At 53.4% G+C, this 21,552-nt stretch overlaps 1 protein-coding gene across 1 annotated transcript; it reads left to right on the top strand.

Moving 5' to 3' along the window:
- Positions 1–23: 23 nt before the first annotated feature.
- MRRF (mitochondrial ribosome recycling factor) lies at positions 24–13,111 on the top strand. The gene is made up of 7 exons (XM_064676602.1): positions 24–101; positions 876–1,074; positions 1,305–1,460; positions 2,696–2,814; positions 5,568–5,659; positions 11,215–11,374; positions 12,604–13,111. Exons 1-7 carry the CDS (start codon positions 45–47, stop codon positions 12,679–12,681), a joined length of 861 nt encoding a protein of 286 aa, XP_064532672.1. The 5' UTR covers positions 24–44; the 3' UTR covers positions 12,682–13,111.
- The last annotated feature ends 8,441 nt before the right edge of the window (positions 13,112–21,552 follow it).

Here is a 21,552-nt window from a genome sequence, read left to right as displayed (position 1 = left end):
GCCGCGGGGCCGCGCAGGCCTCACCCCGCCCTTGGCGCCGCTCTATGACGTCACGCGCGCACGCCGATGACGTCGGCCGGGACGCGCAGGGCCGCGCGACGGTGAGCGAGGCGGCGGCGCCCGCCCTCCTTCTCCCCTCCGCCGCCCCCGGTTGCCCATCGGCCCCCGGTTGATCCCCGCTCCCCCATCGATCCTCGGTTCCCAGCCCAGCCTTCCGCAGGGCCCCGGGGGCGGCCGGGCCGGGCCGGGTCGGGCCGGCGCGTCCCAAGGAGCGGGACAGACGTGGGCGGGGCCAGGCGCGGGGCGGGGCGCGTCCCCAGGGGCGGGGTCATGTGGAGGGGCGGGGTCCCGAGGGGGCGTGTCCTGCGCGCACGTGCAGGGAGCGGGAGCGGGGTCGGCATTCCCGGGACCCCCGCGCCGGGATCGGGGGGAGCAGGGTCCAGGGAGCCGGAGCGCACCGAGGGCCGGTCCCTCCGGTGGCCGCCACCGCCCCCGCGGGCACCGAGCCCCATCGGTGTTGGCGCGGCTGCAGGAACGCCCCGCAGCCCCGGGCAGCCGGAATAAATAAACCCCGTGAGTGCGGGGGAGCCGCGGGGTGTCAGACCTCGTGTGGCAGAAGTTTCAGCCCACACCCGGTACTGTACGAGCTGCTCCACCTCGGCAGCCGCGGGGTTTGTGCCAGAGGCCCGTGCCTGTCTGCACAGATGTGCAGAGCCCACACCATACCTGGCAGCCACCGAGCCCTTTCCACTGCAGATGCCCGGACCCAGTGCCCACGTCGCTGAGCTGTCACCTTGTGCCCATGAGTACCGCTAAGCCCTAAATCAGGTTGTTTTTAGCAGGCCCAGTAGTCCCCCTGCCTTTCTCTCTTCCAGGTGGGTCAGAGAGGAGCTGGGATGATGGCTCTGGCACTGAGGTGGCTCCGTCCTCTCCCGTCTCTGCTGCACCGTTCTTCCTTCCTGCTGACCAGGGGGCTGCCAGGGGCTCCTGTGGGCTGCCCTGCCCTGCTCCTGGAGGGCTGCAGGCAGTGTGGCCATCAGGTGCTGCTGAGCAGACAGCTGGCTACCAAAAAGGGTAAAAACAGCAGCTTTTTCCTGGTTTTGCAACCCCTCTCTCTATATATAATATATATGTATATATTTTGGCACATGTGCTCAAGTACTGGGCTTTTTAATCATTAAAAAGTACAGTTACTTTGGATTATCTTAGGCTCAGTTCTGAATTGAGTCTACTTTCTAATGCAGCAACTAACTGTTGCTGTCACAAATAGAAATTAATTTTTTTTCTTTTTGTGCAATCTGCAGCTAAAGGTAAAGGGCAGAGCCAAGCCAAAGTGAATATCAGTGCTGCCCTAGTTGAGGATATTATCAATTTGGAGGAGACCAATGAGGACATGCAGGCAGTCATAGAAGCTCTGAAAGAAGATTTCAGCAGGAACATCAGTGTTAGAACCTCACCAGGTTGGTAACTTCTTTGTGTGATGCTCTGTGGCCCGTAAATAAGGTTACAAATCCCAGTAATGGAGAACTCTGATTTTTTCAAAGTTGATTTTCTTTTTCTGGAGTTATTCACGGGGCACCCAGTTGCTGCAGCCTTGACATCCCAGCTAAAGGCTTTCTTCACCCTGAGCTTGACCAGGAAGAATCCATTTTGGCTAATAGCTTCCTGGAAATAGCTTTTGTAAGTGGGAGATGTCAAAAGTCTCTAACTGAACTGTTTGCAGATGTGATGGAGAAGCAGGTTGTCAGCTAATGGTGCAGTAGGGCAGGAAAAATCCAATTGCCATCAAATTAGCCTTTTGGAAATTGCCATCAGGCTGGTGTCTGGCATATACAAACTTTTTTTTGCTGTGCGTCTTTGTGGGCAGTGACCTGTACAAGCCTCGTTCACTTAGTGGATTTTGTGCTTTAGGAAGAAATGTGAATATATTTGACTAAGCCACAGTTACTCTATCGCTCTGAACCCACGCATTTGTGAGTGTATCAAGTTTCAGGGATAAAATTTAACATTAAACAATGACCAAATTTGAATCATTCACCACCCCAGCTCTGGCAGGGGCACTTCTGTCTTTAATGGAGTTGGAAAGCGTAGCTTGGTCTCTTAACTATTTATTTTAACCATAGGTATTTTTTTTAATTCCACTGATAAAGTACCTCCTGTCCCATGTGCCTTTTGGCCTGTTAACATTTTGCAGCAGAAACTAGAGAGCAGATTAAGAGTAGCTCAGGGAGAAACTGAATACCTTAAATTAGGCAGTGTACAACACCCCTCTGGGGACCTGGGGGAAAAAAAAGAGGGGTTTAAGAGAGCACTGCTAAGTTAAAGACAATATTTTTCTTGATTTTTACAGCCACGTTTTTATTTTCTTTAAATACTAAGGTTTAAAAAATAATTATTTCCTTTTCATTCTTAACAATCCTGCTTAGTTTTCCTATTCTAGTAGCAAAAACAAACACGAGTTTTGTTTTCATGTTTTTGTGCTTTAGAGCAGCTTTGAAATATTTAGCTTGTGAATACACAGGGGATGCCTGAACACAAACAGCACCTGAAGTCTGAATAAACACGTTTTTTTTCCTTTGTAACATCTATATTTTGCAAAGCAGGAGGGAAGTGGGACACTGCAGACGCATTTTTCTTCAGCACTGCTGCAAACTGCTGTATCATACTGAAAGTGCCTGTGTTTGGTTCTTTTGAGGGGCCCTGGATCACATAACTGTGGTGACCAAAGATGGGAAGTTTCCACTGAACCAGCTGGGGCAGATCTCACAGAAATCACCACAGCTCATGATAGTGAACATGACCAGTTTTCCAGAGGTAAGGAAGGACACGTGACTGAAGGCAGTGGGGATAATTACCAGGGGAACAAACAGGTTGATGCTGAGCAAAGGAACACTTAGACAAAATCAGTCAAACGTGGCAGGGCTGGGAGCTCTGGCTGGGCTGTGTCACTTTGTGCTGACACAGAACAGAAGGGGTATTTTGCTGCTGACAGTGATTCCCCAGCCCTGCCTGGCTCACAGAGCAGCTCACCTGCAGCTGTGAGGGGTCACAGGAGAGTTCCATGCTGGGATTGCTCTCAGGGCTGTATCCAGTGAGTGCCACACTGCAAGGGGTTTGCTCTGGGGGCTGCTTTCCTGTCAGGTGGATCTGCAGAGCAACACTAAGTCACAGGCAAGATTCCCTGTGCCCTGCCAGCCCTCCCCCTTTGCCATGTATTTATGGCACCCAGCAGTCCTGAGCCCACACACACACTCACCTGAGTGACAGACATGTCTCTGACACTGAGCCTGCCCTTTTGTGTTAATTCAGTTCCTTGTGAAGACGTGGCCAGGCACAGAACCAGCCGTGTAGCTGGAATTTGTGCTGGACACACCATCACCATCATCTGGAACTTGCTTACTTACCACCAGGGCTGGGGACACCTCTGACAGCTCGTGGGAGAAGCTGCTGATGGAGCTTGTGAGCTTCTGAGGAGCCTCCCTGGTGGGACTGAGCTGTGCTCAGTGTCACAGAGCTCGAGCTGGGCACTGCTGAGGTTGGTGAGCTCCTCCTTAGGCAGCGTCTGCTGGTCAGGACACAAATGAGGTGCTTTAAGTTATCTTCTGTGAGAAACAAGTTCCCTTAATTTTCTGCAGGAGCCTTAGACTTGCCCCTAAATGAGGCAGCAGTGCAAATCCCACCTGGGGATCAAGCCCTTGGGGTGCCCTGCAGCTCCCACAGGCAGAGCCAGGCAATGGGACCAGGAGCCAGCGCAGGGTCAGCGATTCATCTCACCCCACGTCTGGAGGTTTGCCAGGGCTTATCTCTATTTATTTTGCAAAGGCTTTCCCCTATTAATTAAGTCAGCAAAGTCTCAGAGGAGGTTAGTGTAAGGCACTTGATGCCTAAGTGTTTCTTAAAGTGTACAAAGGCTCTGGAGAACAGAGGCCCCTCATCAGCGAGTGCGCCGAGGTCCCGCAGAGCCGGCGCTGAGAGGGCCAGGGAAGGCACTCCATGACTTACCCCGTGTCAAACAGGACCTCAGGCTGAGAAATGGGCATGTGAGAAATTAAATATCCTCTGTATAGCATTGCCTGCATTTGCTTTCTGAGCCAAAGGACCACTTGTCACTTGGTCTAGAACTATTTCTCTCAGTACAGTTGCTTTATACCATAACTGTTCTGTGATAGACTGAACTCTTTAAAACCATTACAGACACAATTACTTGATGTCATCATTTACAGCATGTCGTCAGTACTTCATGACATTGAGAAGAAAATAAAAGTGCCTGAAGAGTGAGAAATAAAACAATCATAGAAAAGGGCTTGCAGGGCCAAAGTCTGTTTGCCCAAGATTTATAAAACTGAACAAGATGCTGGGTTTTTAGGTATTTTTTTTTTCATAGGCTGCAAGAGCAATATTACGATATTTCCCCTCCTTCCATCTCCTCCAATATCTGTGTTAAACAACACAGTTTTTACTGAGTGTTTCTTTCCACCGTCCCTTTTTATTCCTAACGTGCTGAGATCATTTTGGTTGCGTTTTCTCTGCCCTTGTAGTTTCAGAGGACAGCAGTTGTCTCTTACAGAACACCAGCAGAGCATTCATTAGGTTCAGTGATGTCACGTGTCAGGGACCTGAACAAATCTGCAGAGCTTTAGTTTGTGCCTCAGATGACAAAAGCTGAGCTTCACAAATACGGTTTGAATGACATAAACACTGCAGCAGCCTGGAGCTGAAGTTAATGATGGCAAAGAGGATCAGAAATAGCATCGTGCCTGGTAAGAAACACCACACAAGTGCCACAGGAACACAAACTCCTTGGGCTTGGCAATGTCAAGAAGAAAACGACCTGGCAGAGCCTCACAGGAGCTCTGGGCCAAACTCTGCTTTAACTCTGCCTGGCACTCTCTAGAGGCACAACCCGTGCCCTGGGATGGAGGTGAAGCCTTTTAATCACCTTGCAGTCACCAGGAAAACCTGCCACCCCACCTTTTAAGCAGAGCAGAGCATCAGCCAGTGGCAGGGGAGTTTTGAGAAGTTAATCCTCAGTAACGAGCTGTAAAATAAACACGGAGCTGGGCACGGGCGCTGTGTCTCAACCATCTGCTGCCACCCCGATGTCCTGTGGTCAGGTTGTAGTGCTGAAGTGGTTAAGTTTGTTAACGTTTCAGAGTTGGCACTGGCTGATTTCTAGTGGGAAACATTCAGCTGGAATTTTTAAATGCTCAGAATCTTTCATCTCCTTCGCCACAGTCAGGCTCTGCCTTGGGAATTTATTGCGGTTTCACTCTGCGTTGCCTCAAACCATTCGAATAGTTTCAAAGAAACAAAACAGTTTTCTTTTGTTGTTGCCTGCCTGCCTTCCCCTCTCCCCCCCGGTGCCCCCCTACCCCGATACGAGCGGCCGTAGTTTCCCATTCGGTTTGATCAAAGCTCTCTGCACCAATGTAACTTCCTGATCTTACTGGTAACAGAAGTAAATGTTTCCATGTTCCATGGAGATGGATTGCCAACTATTGACAGAGTTCTGGCATATGGGAATGATTATTTCCTAATTCCCTTTTACCTTTTGATCTGCTTTACAGAGCACAGCTGCAGCTATGAAGGCTATAAGGGAGAGTGGCATGAACCTGAACCCCGAGGTGGACGGGACGATGATTCGGGTGCCAGTTCCTAAGTGAGTATCACTGCCCGAGCTCATCACCACACGAGACAACACAGTAGGTTGCAGTGAGTGCCCTTCAGAGGGTAAACGTGCACGACTGCTGAATATCCTGATGCAGCTGCTTTCCAAATAGCTGTAAGTTCAGGTCTGGAAAAAAATCTGAGCCTCTGAAAGTGTCTGGTGGAACCTCTTCCAAGTGCCTGAGCTCTAAGTCATCACATCTTGGCATCTGGTGGTTGGTTTTGTTCTTCATCCTCCCCATGCAGAGAAATCTTGGTCCTTGCTGGCTGCAGCACTTTGCAGGAGAGCCAGAGGCTTTTGAACCTGTATTGCTTTAACTCAGGAGCTGATCCTTTAGTGCCCTGCTCTAAATTCCCAGAATTACACCAGCAAAGAGCAGCAGTAAGGCAGGAGTGAATTTAGTGAACCAGTAGTATTAGGGATGAGTAGCACCTTGGTGCAGAGAGCACTAAAAGGAAGTGCTGAAAGGGAGAGGCAGGAAATTTATAGCTTTGACTGAAAAATCTGCTCCCTCTTCTCATCTAATACACATTGTGTAACTGATGGCTGCATGGAAGTTTTGGTGTGGGGCTGATGGAAAAGCAGGCTGCCCCTGGCCAAGGCATGAGCATTGCTTCCCTCACCCATCACAGGTGTCTCCCAGCCCTTGGACAAGGCAGGAGGTGCCACTGCATCCATGCTTGAGTTTGTGATCAGGAGAAGCCATCCTGATGATCCCTTAGTGTGCTTTGGACTGCAGCATGCTGGGCTCTGCCTGGGAATGGGGGTCCTTTCAGGTGAAATTAGGGCTCCCAGCAGCTCCACTCGCTGGCACAGACAGCGCCTGTCACATGGGCACCAGGGTTGGGTGGCACAAGCAAAGCTCACAGGTTCCTGTGGGTGCTCAGACCTTATGGAACATCCAAATACTCTGGGCAGGTGTGGATGTAGATGAACTCACACCCTGGGGTAAAGACAAACAGCTCTCACTCAGGGAGTGCACAAACCCCTTGCACAAGCAGGTGACTTCTTGGTAAAGATGAACCAGGTATTTCTTATGCTTTAGATCTCCTTTAAAAAAATTCTATGGAATTTTACCCAGCATTTTCATCAGAGAAGTCTAATTGCAGCTTTCCGTTGCAGTCGGTGAGAGGCAATGACATTATCATTCTATTTGCTGATTTTCTTTCCCCGTGCTCCCTGCCCTTCCCCCATTCCTCAGGAGAGGAGGCAGAGGAGGAGGAGGGCACCATTATCTTCATAATTGCTGAGGCTCCCGGGTTGCTGCACAGTGGTTTGATTGTTAATGGGCACTTGGGTCATCCTTGAATACGAATTGCAGGGGAGGAAACTCCAAAACTGCAGATCCGGAGCTTTAACAAAATACTGTGTTTTTAAACAAATGTGTATGGTCTGTCACCATCTTCTGTGGAGCTGCAGAGCGAAAACAAGTCTTCTCTTCCCAGGGAAGCTCTGCCTGGTGTACTCCAGTGTTCCTCTGGTGTATCAGGGTTGCAGCTCCTGGTCACTTCCTGGCTGCTTGGGAGTTAAGGTTTTTTGGGAGCTGTGCCCTGTGGGTCTGCCCTCACTGGCACCTCTAGTCCCTTTTGGTCTCCAGTTACATGACTGGGTCTTTGGGAGTTTCATCCACTTACTGAAAAGACAAGCAGACAGTTCCAGCCTTTTAAAACCCCCTGTTGCAAAGAGGGGGCCAGAAACAATCAAATTCTGCAAGAGGCCTCTCTTTAATACTATATCCCTGAATTGCTTTTTAAAATTTTCTAGGTTTTTCATTATTTCCAACAGTTTATGAGAGGATATATGACAGACAGATGCAATAAAATTGCCAAAATTACGTCTGATATGGAAACTGAGCAAACACATCCAAAATTAAGAGATATTAATATTATTTCTGCAGAAATTGGTTCTTCCATGAAAAGAAGTCGCACTAAAAATAAAACCAAACCCAAAATGTCCTTACCTGTCATTAAAACCACTTCTCACTCTGACCTGTCAGCTGGACACACGTGTGTCGTATTTTGCCTTGTGCAGGTCCAGCTGTGCTCCAGAGTGTTTCAGCTGAGCATTTAAAAGTGGAGTTTGCTTCTCAGTATTTATTCTGTTAGTTTAGGTTTTGCACTGCCGTTTCAGCAGAAAAAATACACTCGTGTGGTTGGTGTTTACTTCTGCTGCCTGCCAGGATCCCTCTGCTCCCCGAGGCATTCGCCTGTTTCTGTGGCTAACGCTGCATAGGCAATATTTATTTGTATAAAAAGTAGCCTCCAGGGGTTTAAAAATAAAAATAAAAAAAGGAACCAGCCATGGGAACGTTTGTATTGGTTGATCTCTTGGCCGAATTTGACCTGACCTTGTGTCTTTTATGGTATTGCCTCATTTTTAGATTCATCTTTTTTGGACCCATTGTGTTACACTGGATATTGTTTGTAAATCAGTAATATTTTTACACATGTTTTACTGAAAGCCAGATGACTCATTTGAAAGTTTAATGACTCATTGTGAGCTTTTTTTTCCCTTTACCCTTTAAGAAATATGCAAAGATACCTATTATGGGGAGAAAGGACACAAAAAATCTCACTTGAAAACACACCAAGGCTGCTCCGAGCTGCACTCGCTCATCGTCAGGAGTCTGTCACTCGCTTTTTATTGAGCAATAAATGCTGCACCCTGTGTTTATCTGCAATTATGAATGCAGAGTGTTTAGTTAAGCCTGCTTTGCTTTAACTGATCCCTCTCCTTCACAGGAAATTCCTCATGTTTGAGATACAGAAATTGCTCTTACCCAGATAAACGTCTTGCGTTGAGACGAGCCCTGTCGAGCTCGCTGTGGGTCTGCTCTGCCGAGGGCTGCAGGGCTTGAACCACTGGAGCTGGGGGAGGCAGAAAAAAAAGATGTTACTCGTGGGATGGTGTGTGTTGTGACCCCCCCTGACATGTCATTCACCAGGCTTTGTCCTGGTCCCTGGGGGAACAGCAGGAATTGAGCCCGCTGCTCTGTGAGCTGCAGGAAGGGCATCAGAGGTGACAGATGGGGACCTTGTCCTCATTTCCCACTCTGGCACCCCTTCCCCAAGTTCACTTCACACTTTTTTTTAGCTTTTAGTGGGGTTAGGGATTACTAGTGGGGATTGGCTTATAGACAGAAAAGAAAACATACCTAAGAGCAGCTTAAAAGTCCCACATCTAGGGGCAGGATTAAACAACTGTCCTTAGAAACCATGGGCCTGGCTCGTGTTGATGGATTCCTTAACCAGAAACAGCATCTGCTTGGAAAAGCGTCCACTTCTGGCATTGTTGGTAGCATTGCTGAGAATTTACACACAGTCTGGCTGGAACATAAAACCCACTGAGAAACTCCCCGGCACTGCACGGTGATAAAAAGAAATTGGTGTTAATAAAGACAGACAAGGAGGCATGAAAGCTGTGACCCCGTGCCAAGAAGCAGAGGAAATCTGGCAGCGCTGCATAAACAAAAACATTTCCTTCAAGGCTCGGCAGCCCCGGGCAGGCGAGTGATACCCTCAGCTCAGCTCAGCTCAGCTCGTGAAAGCCGCGCTCGGCTCCCAGCGCTGAGCGGCTCCCCCGCCACCCAGCAGGAGATGGGAGAGATTTCCAGCTCCCCCCTCCAAGCTGAGCAGCCAGGATTGACTCCCCCCAAAAGCTGCCTGAGAATCTGACCTCCCGGGGACCTCTGCCTGTGAGCCAGCTTTGGTGGTTCCAAATGTGCTGCGGGAGCTCTGGCCGGGGAGGTCGAACACGAGAAGCGCTGGAGGCACTGATGGGATGTTGGGATGCAGGGAAACCACGAGGATCACAAGGATCCCTGCTCGCTCCTCAGCCTGTGCTGACCGGGAGCCTCCTGCCACATGTGATGAGTTAGGTCGGATCTCAGGGAAAGGTTCTTCCCCCAGAGGGTGGTTGGGCACTGACCAGGCTCCCCAGGGCAGTGGGCACAGCACCAGGGCTGCCAGAGCACAAGGAGTGTTTAGACAATGCTCTCAAGGGCAGGAGGGATTGTTGGGTTGTCCTGGGCAGGGTCAGGGGTTGAACTGATGGTCCTTGTGGGTCCCTTCCAACTCAGGATATTCTTTGATTCTGTGTGACATTCCCTGGCCATCTCCCAGGGAGGGGACAGGCATCAGGGTGCCCTGGGTGCCAGGGCTGGGATGCTGCTCTCTGGGTCTGTCAGCTTTCCTAGCCATCCCAAATTCCTGTAATTTCTTACTGATTCTGGGAAGCCTGTTCCCTCTGGCACCATGAAATAGAGATGGCTGGCAAGAGGCCAGTGCCTCTGCAGACATCTGCTGGAAGAGACCTGCCTGCAGGGAAGGGACCTGCTGGCCCAAGGGTCCCACTGTGCCCCCACAGCCTGCCCATAACACACACCCACTGTGGGGCAGAGCCCAGGCACCCCCACCCCACATTTCCTGAGCTCTCTGCAGGAAAAGTCTTAGCCCCAGTGTTTTGGTGACCCAGGCTGCTACAGCCAATTTCTAAATACTCCTGTGAAATGTTTATTTTGCAATATCTCCCTTGAGCTAGCAAGTCTCAGCAAGAGCACTGGGGTTTTTCTCTCTCCAGGCAGCCTGGAAACTCCAATAGCTGTGAAAATTATTAAAATATTATTGTTAAGCACTAGCAGTTGACAGCGATCAGCTGTAGGTGCTGGGGCATTACCAGAGCTGAGGGGACACCCCAGCCATTCCTGAGACTTCTTGATGGTCAGACCCTCTCACCACCTGCAGTTTTCAGTTTGGAATGGAAAATTCAGGCTTTTCTTGTGGCACCACAGCAATAACTGGCCCCATGTCAGGGGGAAGGTGGAGCTGAAGGTGGGCCAAGTTACCTGTGGCTGACCATGTCCAGCAGCATCCTCTTGTCCAACCAGGTGTTCACATCATCTTGGTGGGAAATCCTGGTCATGGTGAGCTGGAATAAAGTTGAGTGAAAGATAAACTCTGTAGCTTCCCAGTCCAGGCTTTTCAGTTGCAGAAAGACAAATCTGAGTTTCAGGAACTAAGGTTTTCTCCCAGCTTTGCAGGATTATGCTTTTCAGGATGACACTTTTCAGTTCCATCTTTCAAGTCTGGAGCTGGATTTTTCCTCTTTCCCACAGATGCTTTGGCAGCAGGAAATAAGGAAAGTCTGAACATTTCAGCATGACTTTCAGTCGCTGCAGCAACAACTATAAACCAAGTAAGATTCAGTCCAAGTTCCCCAGCTTAGGGCCAGGTTGGAAATTTTTCATTCTAGGCTCAAGACTTGCTGCCCTGGGGATGCTGTGCAGAGGTGGCTGTTTTTTCCAGGTGGACCAAAGCAGAATAAAAACGTGCCCTGAGCTGTTCAGTCCCTCTGCCCTGTGACACACAGGGCCTCCAAACAGAGCAAGGTCTGTCTAACACCAGCAGCTTTTGGGTGTCCCTGGCCAGGGCCTCACCATTCAGAGAGGATCACTCATTTACCCATAGTCCATCACAGAAAATAAATCTGGCTTTACCACACATGACACTGTTTTTCTTTTGGTGTTTTTCCTCTCCCTGTGTTTTTAGGGTCACCAGGGAGCACAGGGAGAACCTGGCCAAGCTGGCCAAGCAGGCCACCAACAAGTCCAAAGAGGCCCTGAGAAAGGTGCGAAGCAAAAGCATCAGCCAGGTAAAGAAGTCCAAGAGCAAAGTGTCAGAAGATACCATCTATCTGCTAGAAAAGCAGGTAATTTTCTTCCCTTCTGCCATATCTTGGTGTCTCAGAGCTCAATGGTGTGTTTGTCCCAGCCCTTGCTGACAAATCCCCATCACTGAGAACCCAGCGGGGGAATGGGCTGGTTTTGGAGTTGGTCAATGGCTGTTGTGTTTGCTTTTACTTTGTGAGATTGGGGACTTCAATCTCAAAGCCAAATTTATGATATGAACCATGGTAAGCTGACACAGGGGAAAAAACATTCCCCAAAAGCTTTTGCACTATGAGGGATTGTTGCACAAACCAGCTGAATTTGGGGAGCAAAACAATCCACGTCCATGCCTGTACCACCACTCACCCAGTGCCACTGCACACAGCGGGTGTTAATGAGGATTGTTTCAGTTGTTATTAATGAAAAAGCTAGCAAGATTATCTCTGTCCAGAGTTTTTGGCTCCAATTCAGGAAAATACTTAAGCACATGCCTAATTCCCTAAGAGCAGATGTCACTAAAGTCAATTACTTGGGCATAAACTCAGGCACAAGCCTAAGTGTTCTGCTGAATTGATGCCTCTGAAGGCAGGCCATTACTTCTTAGCTGTTTGTTTATTAACAGCTAAAGTTAGATACATTGCAAATGCTCTGGGACAGTTCTCTCTGTGCTCACAAAAATAAACATCGATATCCAGAGTGTTTGTGCAAGCAGGAAAAATGGCCATGCCATTGTAACCAAATCCTGTTGGGAAGCAGCTCTCCCAGAGCAGACAGATGGTTTTCTGCATTGGTAGAGGTAACATCTCCAGTGGAATTTTTTCTTGTACCCAAATTTTTCCTCATGAGGAAAGGTCATCATTAGACCTTGGGAGCAAGCAGAACCTAAACCTGTGAAACCAGTGCATACCCCCCATTGTGCTCCAGCCTTTACCTGCTCTTACTCAAGGGCCTGCAAATTTTGATCCCTTTTACATTCTTATTGTGTCCATCCCATGTTACCAGGAGAGCTGATCCCTGGGCAGGGCCTGGACAACCACCATTTTATTTCTTTTTACAAGAAACAAACAGATGGTTACTGGGTGTGTGTATTCCTGGCATGTACTAAGGCTCCTGCTGTTACCTGTGTGTTCTGATAGTGCTGCAGGAGGGAACAGCCCTCTCTTCTCTGGTGCCAGCACCAGCAGGTCTCTGCCCTGCCCTGAAGTCACTCCTTTCCCTCTAAACTCTAGCATCCCCTCACACAGGTCTGACTTGTATTGTCTTGCCACAGATCCAGCAAATGGCAGATGAGGCTGTCGCTGAGATGGACAAGCTGCTGGCAGCAAAGACCAAGGAGCTGCTTGGATAAACACCATCCCAATGGACACACTGCCCCTTGGGCAGGAATGGACTGCCACGTGCCCCAGCACTCATCCCTGCCTGGAGGCAGCAGCCTCAGGGATGAGCAGCTCTGTGCCTTGGCAGCTCCCATTGCCCATCTGGGCAGTGCTGGAGGGAGGGGGGAACTCTGCTCGCTGTTCATCCAGGTGGGAACAGAATTGGGTGAAATGAGAAATAAAACATCTGGAAGGAGGACTGGAGGCTGCTGGAAGGGCTCCCAGGGCAGCTGAGGAGGAAGGACTGCCCTGCTCACCTCACACCCCATTTTGTGCTCCTACACCACCAGCCCAGCAGGAGCCAGGAACACATGCAGGGGGAACCTGCTGCAAACCTCAGCACTTATTTTTTCTTGAAATAAAGTCAAAATGAGATGTGGAGGAGCAGCCTTGCAACAGCCAGGTCCTGGTTGGTGTGTTCTCTTGGGTTCCCGTGTCCCAGAGGAAGCATTTGCTCCACTGGGAAGGGGTGAGGGAGCTCAGCACTGGCTGTGCAGGGTGGGCAGGGGCTCTGTGGTACCCAAGGCAGAGAATTGAAACCAGTACTGTCAGCACAGCTGCTTTAGCCAGGACCGAGAAGACCAAAAGCCAACACAGGAACTTCCCAAAACCGGTATCTGCCCCCTCTGACCAGTTACAGAGGACCTGTGCGAGCCACTAGCACCACATCTGTGGGGTTGGAGGAGGTAGAAGCAGGACAAGGTCCTGAGCACATCACACAGCTCAGCTCCTCGCTGCCAGCAGGTATTTCCTGATGGCAGCAGACGGCCTTGGTGATGGCAGGAGCAGGAAGGTGGTGGCAGCCCCCCAGCCCTGCTCCCAAGGCATTCGGGTTCAAAGAGCGCCGAGTGCTCTGCACTCCTTAAATAAACAACTCCCAAAAAGTGAGTTTGTGTGCCGCAGGGAGGGGGAGGAGGATGAAGGATTTGCTCTGCTAGGGCCCCACATGTCAACAATTTCTCTGCTTTGTGTATTTTGGCCGAAGCCCTTACCATGATAAATGAATAAAGGAAGATGGCGAGCCCAGGGCGGTTCCTCGGCTCGGGAAATTGCTTTCAGCCGATTACTGGATTTCTTTTGACATTTATCAACTGGGCTTCTTTTGCCATTGTTGCAGCCTCAGCATCCCCGCAGCAGCCTGGCCCTGAAAGGTTTTCCTGATACCTGCCTGGGAGCAGCAGCTGCTGAGCTGGGAGCTCCACAAAGCCAGGGCAGGTGGAGAATTGCTCCTGCCCACGGGTGTTTCTCCAGCCTCTTCCCATTCTCCAGGCCCTTGAAGGGTGGTGATGGGCTGATGGAGGCAGGCACTGGAGCTTCAGGGGATCACTGTACAGAGGAATTTCCCAAATATTTACTGCTCTTCCTCACCCTGTAGCATCTCACTGCACCTCACAGGAAATAAAACCTGTGGTAAAACTGCTTTAGCACTGGGCTGGGGATGGAGCTGCCTGGATGGCTGGGGAGCCCACTTATTTGCATCCCCACCTCAGCCCTGTGCTCTGCATCAGCAAGGAGCAGCCACAGCACCCACAGATGCTGCTCTTAGCCCTGGTACCACCAAAGCAGGGCAAGCAACACTTGAGCCCAGGGAGCTGTGCCCCCCCAGCCCATCCTTGCTCCCCACAGAACCTTGCATTGCAGGACAAGCAGAAAAAAGCACCAGCCACAGCCCCAGCACCTTCCAACCACGCAGGACCACAGCAGCACCACCCAGGAGAAGAGAGGATGGGCACTCACCACCAGCTCGCTCACAGGGAAGCTCTGGACAGGTCCCACTTTCCCTTCACAGTGTAAATCACCTGCTGCTCCAAACACCAGGAGCTGCAGCACAAGGTCTGCCTGCTCCAAACACTCCTCCAGCAGCACCAGCAGGAACCTCTCACTTGGTTCCAGCCTAGATTGCACCCAGAGCTGATAAGGAGCTGCAGCTGATGCTGTTGGCGGTTGGGAAGGAGCTTCAGCTGTGCCAAATAACCCAGGAGGGGTAGGGACATGGGCCAGAAAGCAGCTGGGCTGGTGTAATGTGGGTCTGTGTCAGTGATGCCACACCGGCCACCACATGGTTTAGCCTCGGCCACAAATGCCGTGGGTGGTGCAGGACAGGGGGTGAGGGAAGGCCATGGCCAGGCCCCTCACTCTGCCCTGGGCTGTCCACACCTCTCTGTCCTCACCAGGAGCCCTCTCCCAACAGCATCTGTTGACATGAGGCACTGTTGTGTTCCCACCTGGCGGGTGCTGCCATGGCCTGGAAGGGTGGGGGTCCCTGGGGGGTCACACTCCCAGCACAAGGGGTACATTCCTGTGCACATCCCTGCTCAGGAGACACTGCACCCTCCCCAGGCTGCCACAGCCACACTCGGCACCACCAGGATGTTCCAGTCTGCTCCGAGCTGCTGGACAGGGACCAGGGCAGGCACCAGCCTCCCGCCAGCTCCTGGACTGGGCGGCCGCGGGGACACTCAAAACGCAGGCAAAGAGAAGGAAAAACTCCAAGGAAGCTGGAAGCTCTCGACATAGTTAAAAAACAACATTGCTCTTCAAAATAGATGTGATTGCGCTCCTTGTGAGTCATCGAGCAGAGACACCAAGATTGCTTTGTGCCAGGGACGAGCCGGGCGCTGATTGTGCCGCCCGGATTTGTATCCAACAGACCCTGGATGGCATGTCAGAGTTTACAGCGCGCATACATTTTCAACAGTGAGCTTTGCAAAATGTATCAATGTAATCTCTGCCTCCTATATTCCGTGTTGATTAGACACGATTTCTGGCTGGATTTTCAGAAAGCTCAAGTGCTTTTTTAATCACTACAGAAGCTCATTATTGCTTTCCAGTGACTCTTATGTCCTTCACTTCTCCTTTCAGATTAGAGTCTATAGTCAGATGAATATTGGATGATTTCATTACATACAAATGCAATCAACAGTTTTGCATAAATTTCTCCTCTTTTCTTGAGTTTCAATTGACCTCAGCACCCGTGGAGGCAGGCGCAATACACATGTAAATGAGCTGGCGTTGCTGCAAAGACACGGATGCGAGAAACAAGATAAACTGTCAGATAATATTCAGGATTTTTAAGAGATCAAAAAATACTTCCTCGTTCAGCCCAGCCGTAAAAATGGCACCTTCAGCTGCCGGGGAATTTGCTTTTGTTTTGCTGTGAGTCTGGCTGTGGACAAAGCCCAGGGGCAGCCCCGGCCGCTGAGCCGAGCAGAGCCGGGCTGGCCGGCAGCAGCATCGTGGGGATGGGAGCGGGGTGTCCGCGGGGTGCAAGTGGTGCTGGCATGGGACTTATGCCACAGGGAAGCTGCTGGAGAGGCCTTGGCTCCTCACCACACCAGGGAGGTGCCCACCCAGCCCAGCGCCCGCTGCAGAGCCGGGTTTGGTGGGTGAGCCCCGGCCAGTGGTGATACCAATGTTGGCACTGCCATCCCTGCTCCTGCTCTGCTGTGACCATCTCAACCGTGGGATGCTGAATTTGGACTCCCCCAGACTCCCATCTACTCCTGAGCAGTCCTGAGCACCAGCCCAGAGTGGGGGCATCTGCCAGGGCACAGGGCTGAGCCGGGGGCTGCCCTCCTCTCACTGCACTGCCACACACAGGGGAACCACGCGTTCCAAATATATTTAAGCTAACACTCCACATGAACAATCAGGCCCAATTTAAACAAACTATAATTAAAGATAAAGGACCTCTTGGTAGGGAAGTCAGGGGAAACTGTCAGCGGTTACTTTGGATTCGAAGCCCTTACCTTTAAAAGAATAATTTTTGTGCTAATGTGAGCAATCCAGCACTCCCACACTCGCCTTTGAGGGCTGGTGGGGAAAGAAACTCGTGGGTTTCTTTTGATGCCTTTACTTGCTAATCTTCTTAACAGATTTTTAATTAATGGGAACAGAGCACTTTGCAGCCGTGAAATCTATTGGTGTAATTGCCTGGTGGATTAGTCCCATTAACCACACAAATTACCTGTCTCCAGGTCGCCAGCCCCATCGGGGAGCTCCCCATGCTGGACACACTGAGCAGCCCCATTCTGAAGCAATTTTGATAAAATAAACTCTCTAATCAGGTAAATAATTCCATAAGGGAAATTGCTGCCTTCCCGCAGCCCCCCTCCAGCGGGACCTGGCTACTTTCAGGGGAATGCAACACGCCTCCAATTACAGACAAATCTCCAGCTCAGAGGCCGTTTGGGAGAAGCCCACGGCACACGGGACCCCCTCGAACCACAGCGGCCAAGGAATTAAGGCATTTAAGCTGTCAGCTGGAATCTGGCCCGGCCCCTGATTACCTGGGGGGACGTGCAGTGTATTTAGGTTCGTGTCCGTTGCAATTTCCTGGCCCCCAGCGTTGATCCCGAATGACTTGTGTCCGTGTCAGGTTCCTGCCCGGGGTCACTCCGACACGTGGCCCCAGGCCTGGGGACAGCAACCTTTGGGCAATTAAGGATGTCCAGGCCAGGCTGAGCCCCGAGGACTGGGGACGTGCAGCTGTCCCCAAGAGTTGCAGGGCGAGGGGGGCATCAGTGAGGCCACATGGCTGTGCTGGCTGCCATCACCCCTCGGGATGGAGGCCTGGATCTTGGGAGCCCTTCCCAGCCCTGTCTGTGGGTTTCCATGGCCCAGTGTAATTTTGGACCTGAACCTGATGGTCACTCCCACAGCTGCCCTTTGCTCAGCCCCTGAGATGAGGACGTGCTGCCCCAGGGATATCCGGACCCACACACGGTGGGCACAGCAGTGTGCAGGGCACCCACGTGCTGTCATATGGTGATGCACAGCCCCAACACCCTTCCCATTGCTTGGTGAAGGGCTGCCTAGTGCCCGGGGCTCTGCCAGACCCTCAGCCAGGATGGCTCCAAACCTGCTGCACCAGCCAGGGCATCTGCTCACCCTCTGCCTCGCACTGGGGAGCAGGGAGGAGAGTCCCTGCCACACCACGCTGTGAGCACGTGTGCTGGGGACAGCCTGGGAGGAAGTGACAGCAGTGACACGCTGGTGCCCAGTGCTGGTGGGGACAGCCACGTGGAGGGGTGGCCTTCAAGCATGCCCTGAAATGCTCAGGTGATCAGTCCCTGAGCCAGTCCCCTATCCCGGGATGGAGGAGCCCAAAGCTCGGTGGCACAGGGATACTCTTCCTGCTGCAAAGGGAGACCAAAACTCTCCCCCGTGTCTGCCCCCATGGCTTCTGGCAGAGGGTGATCCATGGGGCCACCCCAAACTGGAGGGGACGTGTAGGTGGCCGAGCAGCCCGTGGCCGGGGCAGCCCCGGCCGGGAGGGCCGGAGCGCAGGAGCCGCGGTGCTGGCGAGCACGGCCGGGGAACCCTACACCGCGGGTAATTGGCATCAGATGCTCCCTGACCTGCCGCATCCACCGGGAAGCTGGAAGCATTTATTTGTCTGAGCCGGCGGCTCTATCTGCGTGCGGGAGGCGTTGGCGGTGGCGGGGCCGGGCTCCGCGAGCCTAATGAGCCCGAGCTGAAGATGATGAATATGATTGCTGAAAGCGCTTTCCTGAGTCCTCCTTTCCTGGGGCTCAGGTTACGAGTTCCCAGACAGCCTGTCCAGCCCCGACTTTTCAGCTCTGATTTGTAGCCCCCCAAACTGTCTGTCAGCTCCCCGGGCCGGAGGAAGTGCTGGGTCCTCCGCCGCTGTGCCCGGCGGAGCTGGGGAAGGGGCCGCCTGCCCTGCTCGGCCACTGGGGACAGTTTCGCTCCCCAGGCTGCCTCCGCTGCTGCCCTGCTTGGCCCCGCGCCCCCACAGACCCTCTGAGCCCAGGGATGCCTCGTGCAGGGTCTCCAGCCACCAGCATCTGCTCTGCTCTTGTTCTGGACTAAGTTCCTGTGGCTGTCAGGGACCTTCCCCACAGGGACTTGTCACCTCTTAACCTTACAGCAGAAAAATGTGGGGTTCAGCTTCTGTGTTCTCTGCCCATCCCCTGCAGTCTATGGTCAGGGTTCCCCCACTGAGCCGCATCCCACCGAGGGGCTGCTCAGGGATGGACAAGGATGGGGTCATCAGCCCGGGGATGCTCCACGGTAATGCAGATCCCCTGGGATCAGGGGGACACACTATGGCCAGGCATGGCCACCCCCAGAGCACTGGACTGGGGGGTTGTGGGGTGCCCCTGCTTGGCTGTCCCCCACACATGAGGCTCAGGGTGGGTGGACTGCCTGAGCTGTTACTTTGCCCCCGTCTCACGGCTTTGGGACCACGGCACCAGGTGTTTCCACAGCACTGGGTGTTCCTATGGGATATCTCCATGACACCAGGTGTCTCCATGGCTCCAGAGCCCCTGGGAAAATGGGGGAAAGGATTTGGGGTATCGACCCACTCAGTCACTTATGTCCCTCTGTCCTGCTCCAGTGGCTTTGCAGATTCCGGAGGCAGCATCACTCCAAACCCAGTGGATGGGGGTCTCAGGGGTCCCGAGGGGAGATGGAGGACTGCCCAAGGAAGAGCAGCTCGGGAGCAGCGGCGCTTCGCGCCTCCCAGTGCCTCCCAGCGCCTCCCAGTGCCTCCCTGCGCCCGCCGCCGCGCTGCCATCGGCGGTGTTCTGCTGCCTCCCTTCGGGAGGACGCGCCGGCAGCACCGGCCGCTCCGCCGCGCCGTCCCTGCCTGGACCTGCACGTGGGGCCGTGGCAGGACAGGTCACGGAGGGCTTGGGTGCATCCCAGCACGGCTCCGAAATCGCCTTCCCCATCCTACCCTACACTGGAGCCGAAGCGCTGTGGCCATTCCCGCACCCATCCCGCATCTCTGACGCTGGCACATCCCCAGGGCAGCACCAAGAGCCCTGAAATGGCCAGAGCCAGAGTGGGGTCACGGTCACATCCCTGCACTGGGGAGAGAAAAAGGAAGCAGAACTCCAGCTGTGCCTCCGGAAGGAGGAGGGAAGCCGCGGGAGGAAAAGGGGCAAAGCCGCAGCCCTGGAGCCCGCAGCTGCTGCTGTGAAAAGCAGAAGAGCAGCGTGGGACTGGCACAGGCACAGCTGGGAGTGTGGCATGACAGGGGAAAACCTCTGGGCATCAGGAACTTCTCCAGCCACCACTAAAGAAGGTTTGGGGTTCTCAGGGTTGAAACCCTCCAGCTAGAACCCGACCACCCCAGGCTGCCACTGCCACAGGCCCATCTATCCTGTGCCACATTCCATCGGCAGCTGGTCAGCAAGGAGTGCTCCCAGGAGCCATGGCAAGGCCACACCCCAGAGGTATCCCTCAGCCCTGCATCCACCCAGTCCCAGGGAGGCCCGTGCTCTTCCCAAAGCCACTGCCAGTACCACTGCCTCACAAGAGCCTCCCTCACCCTTCTGAGGGGGTTCATCAGGTCGATGTCTGGTTGTCTGGTTTCTCCCACCTTTGCCCAGGACGTGGTGGTGAGGCACACGTGGGGCTTGGCAGCACCACACTGGAGCTCTCCTCACTACTCCAGCGTGGTGTCAGAGTGTTTGCTGGCCAGATCCAGTGCCCAGGTTGCTGAGCCAGTGGTCCCAGACGTGCCTCCATGTCCCAAGTGGCTCCAGCCTCACAAGATGTTTGTGAGACCACAGTCTCACAAAATGCCCAGGCAGCAGCACCACCCATCCTTGCACTGGCTGGGAACAGCAATTCATGTGGGGACCCAGGACTGGCTCCCAGTCTGGGACATGTGGTCAGACATCCTGGGCTGCGGCTCAGACAGAGTTGCAGGAGGTCTGTTGGCAGCTGGGGCTGGCACTGGGGAGTTCGGTAGCTGCTGGGTTAGAGCTGAGCAGCCCAGTGTGGCACTGAGTGCTGGAGTGAGGGGTCTGGGCACGGGGTGAGACACGAGGAGTGGTAGGGGTCTGCAGGACACCCTGCAGCTGGCAGCAGCCCCCTCCCTTGCCCAGCAGCGCGGGGACAGCCCCTCCACGGCAGCCCCTCGGCGGCCCCAGCGAGACAGCCGGCCCGGGCTGTTGCAACTGTTTCCCGTATTGTGCAAGAGAGTGATTATTAAAACCTGATGAGAGGGAACGGCAGTGAGCACGGGAGCGCTGCTGGAGAGGGACATCCCCAAGGGCTGCTGGGCTGGCCCGTGGGTGAGAGGGGTCAGGCCCTGCCAGGTCACACCTGCTGCGGTCAGACAGCATCGGGTGTTGGTGTGGGACAGGAGGAGGACACGCCAGAGCTGAGGCTGGTGGTGCCGCCTGAGGGGATGGAGGAGAAGCAGGCACGCCCACGGGAGGGAACCACTCTGCTCTCGGTGGGGCTGTGACACCATGGGCAGCCTGGCAGAGGGCAGGAGCAGCCCTGGCCCCAGCACACACCGACTGCACCAACTGCACACACACAGCAAAACCTGCCTTGCATTTCCAGCCATGTTCCTCAGTGGAAGGCAGGAGGTGTCCCCACCCTGTGTGAGCGCATCGAGAGCCCACTGAGATCATGTTTATGTCATGGCTGATGCTGGATCTGAGGCCCTTGTTCATTTTTGGACACCTGCAAAGGCTGCTTGCCTGTGGGGACACTCCCTCTCTGCTGCTGGAACCCCGTGCAGGAACCACGCAGGATCCACGGAGGAGCCGTGCGGGAACCGCGCACACCAGCCTGCCGGGGCTTCCTGCCGCTCTGCAAGGAGGGACAGCACAACCCGAGATAACCCCCACACACAGCCGGGCCTGTGCCGGGGTCTCTGCTGCTTCCGCAGTGCAGCACGAGAGAGGGTCAGCAGCCACAGGCCCTGAGCCCTGGGGGCCACCAGCTTGGGAACATCCCAGCAAGGTCTGCAGCCCACCATGCTCACACCACCCCAGCCCCATGCAGAACCTCTTCCAGCCCCACAGAACTCTTGTGGGGTGTCTTGTGCCTGCCTGGGCTCGACTGGCTGG

The sequence above is a fragment of the Pseudopipra pipra genome, chromosome 20, assembly GCF_036250125.1.
Source record: "Pseudopipra pipra isolate bDixPip1 chromosome 20, bDixPip1.hap1, whole genome shotgun sequence".
Lineage (NCBI taxonomy): Eukaryota > Metazoa > Chordata > Aves > Passeriformes > Pipridae > Pseudopipra > Pseudopipra pipra.
Note: the sequence above shows the minus strand (reverse complement) of the source record. Positions and strands in the feature narration are given on the sequence as shown.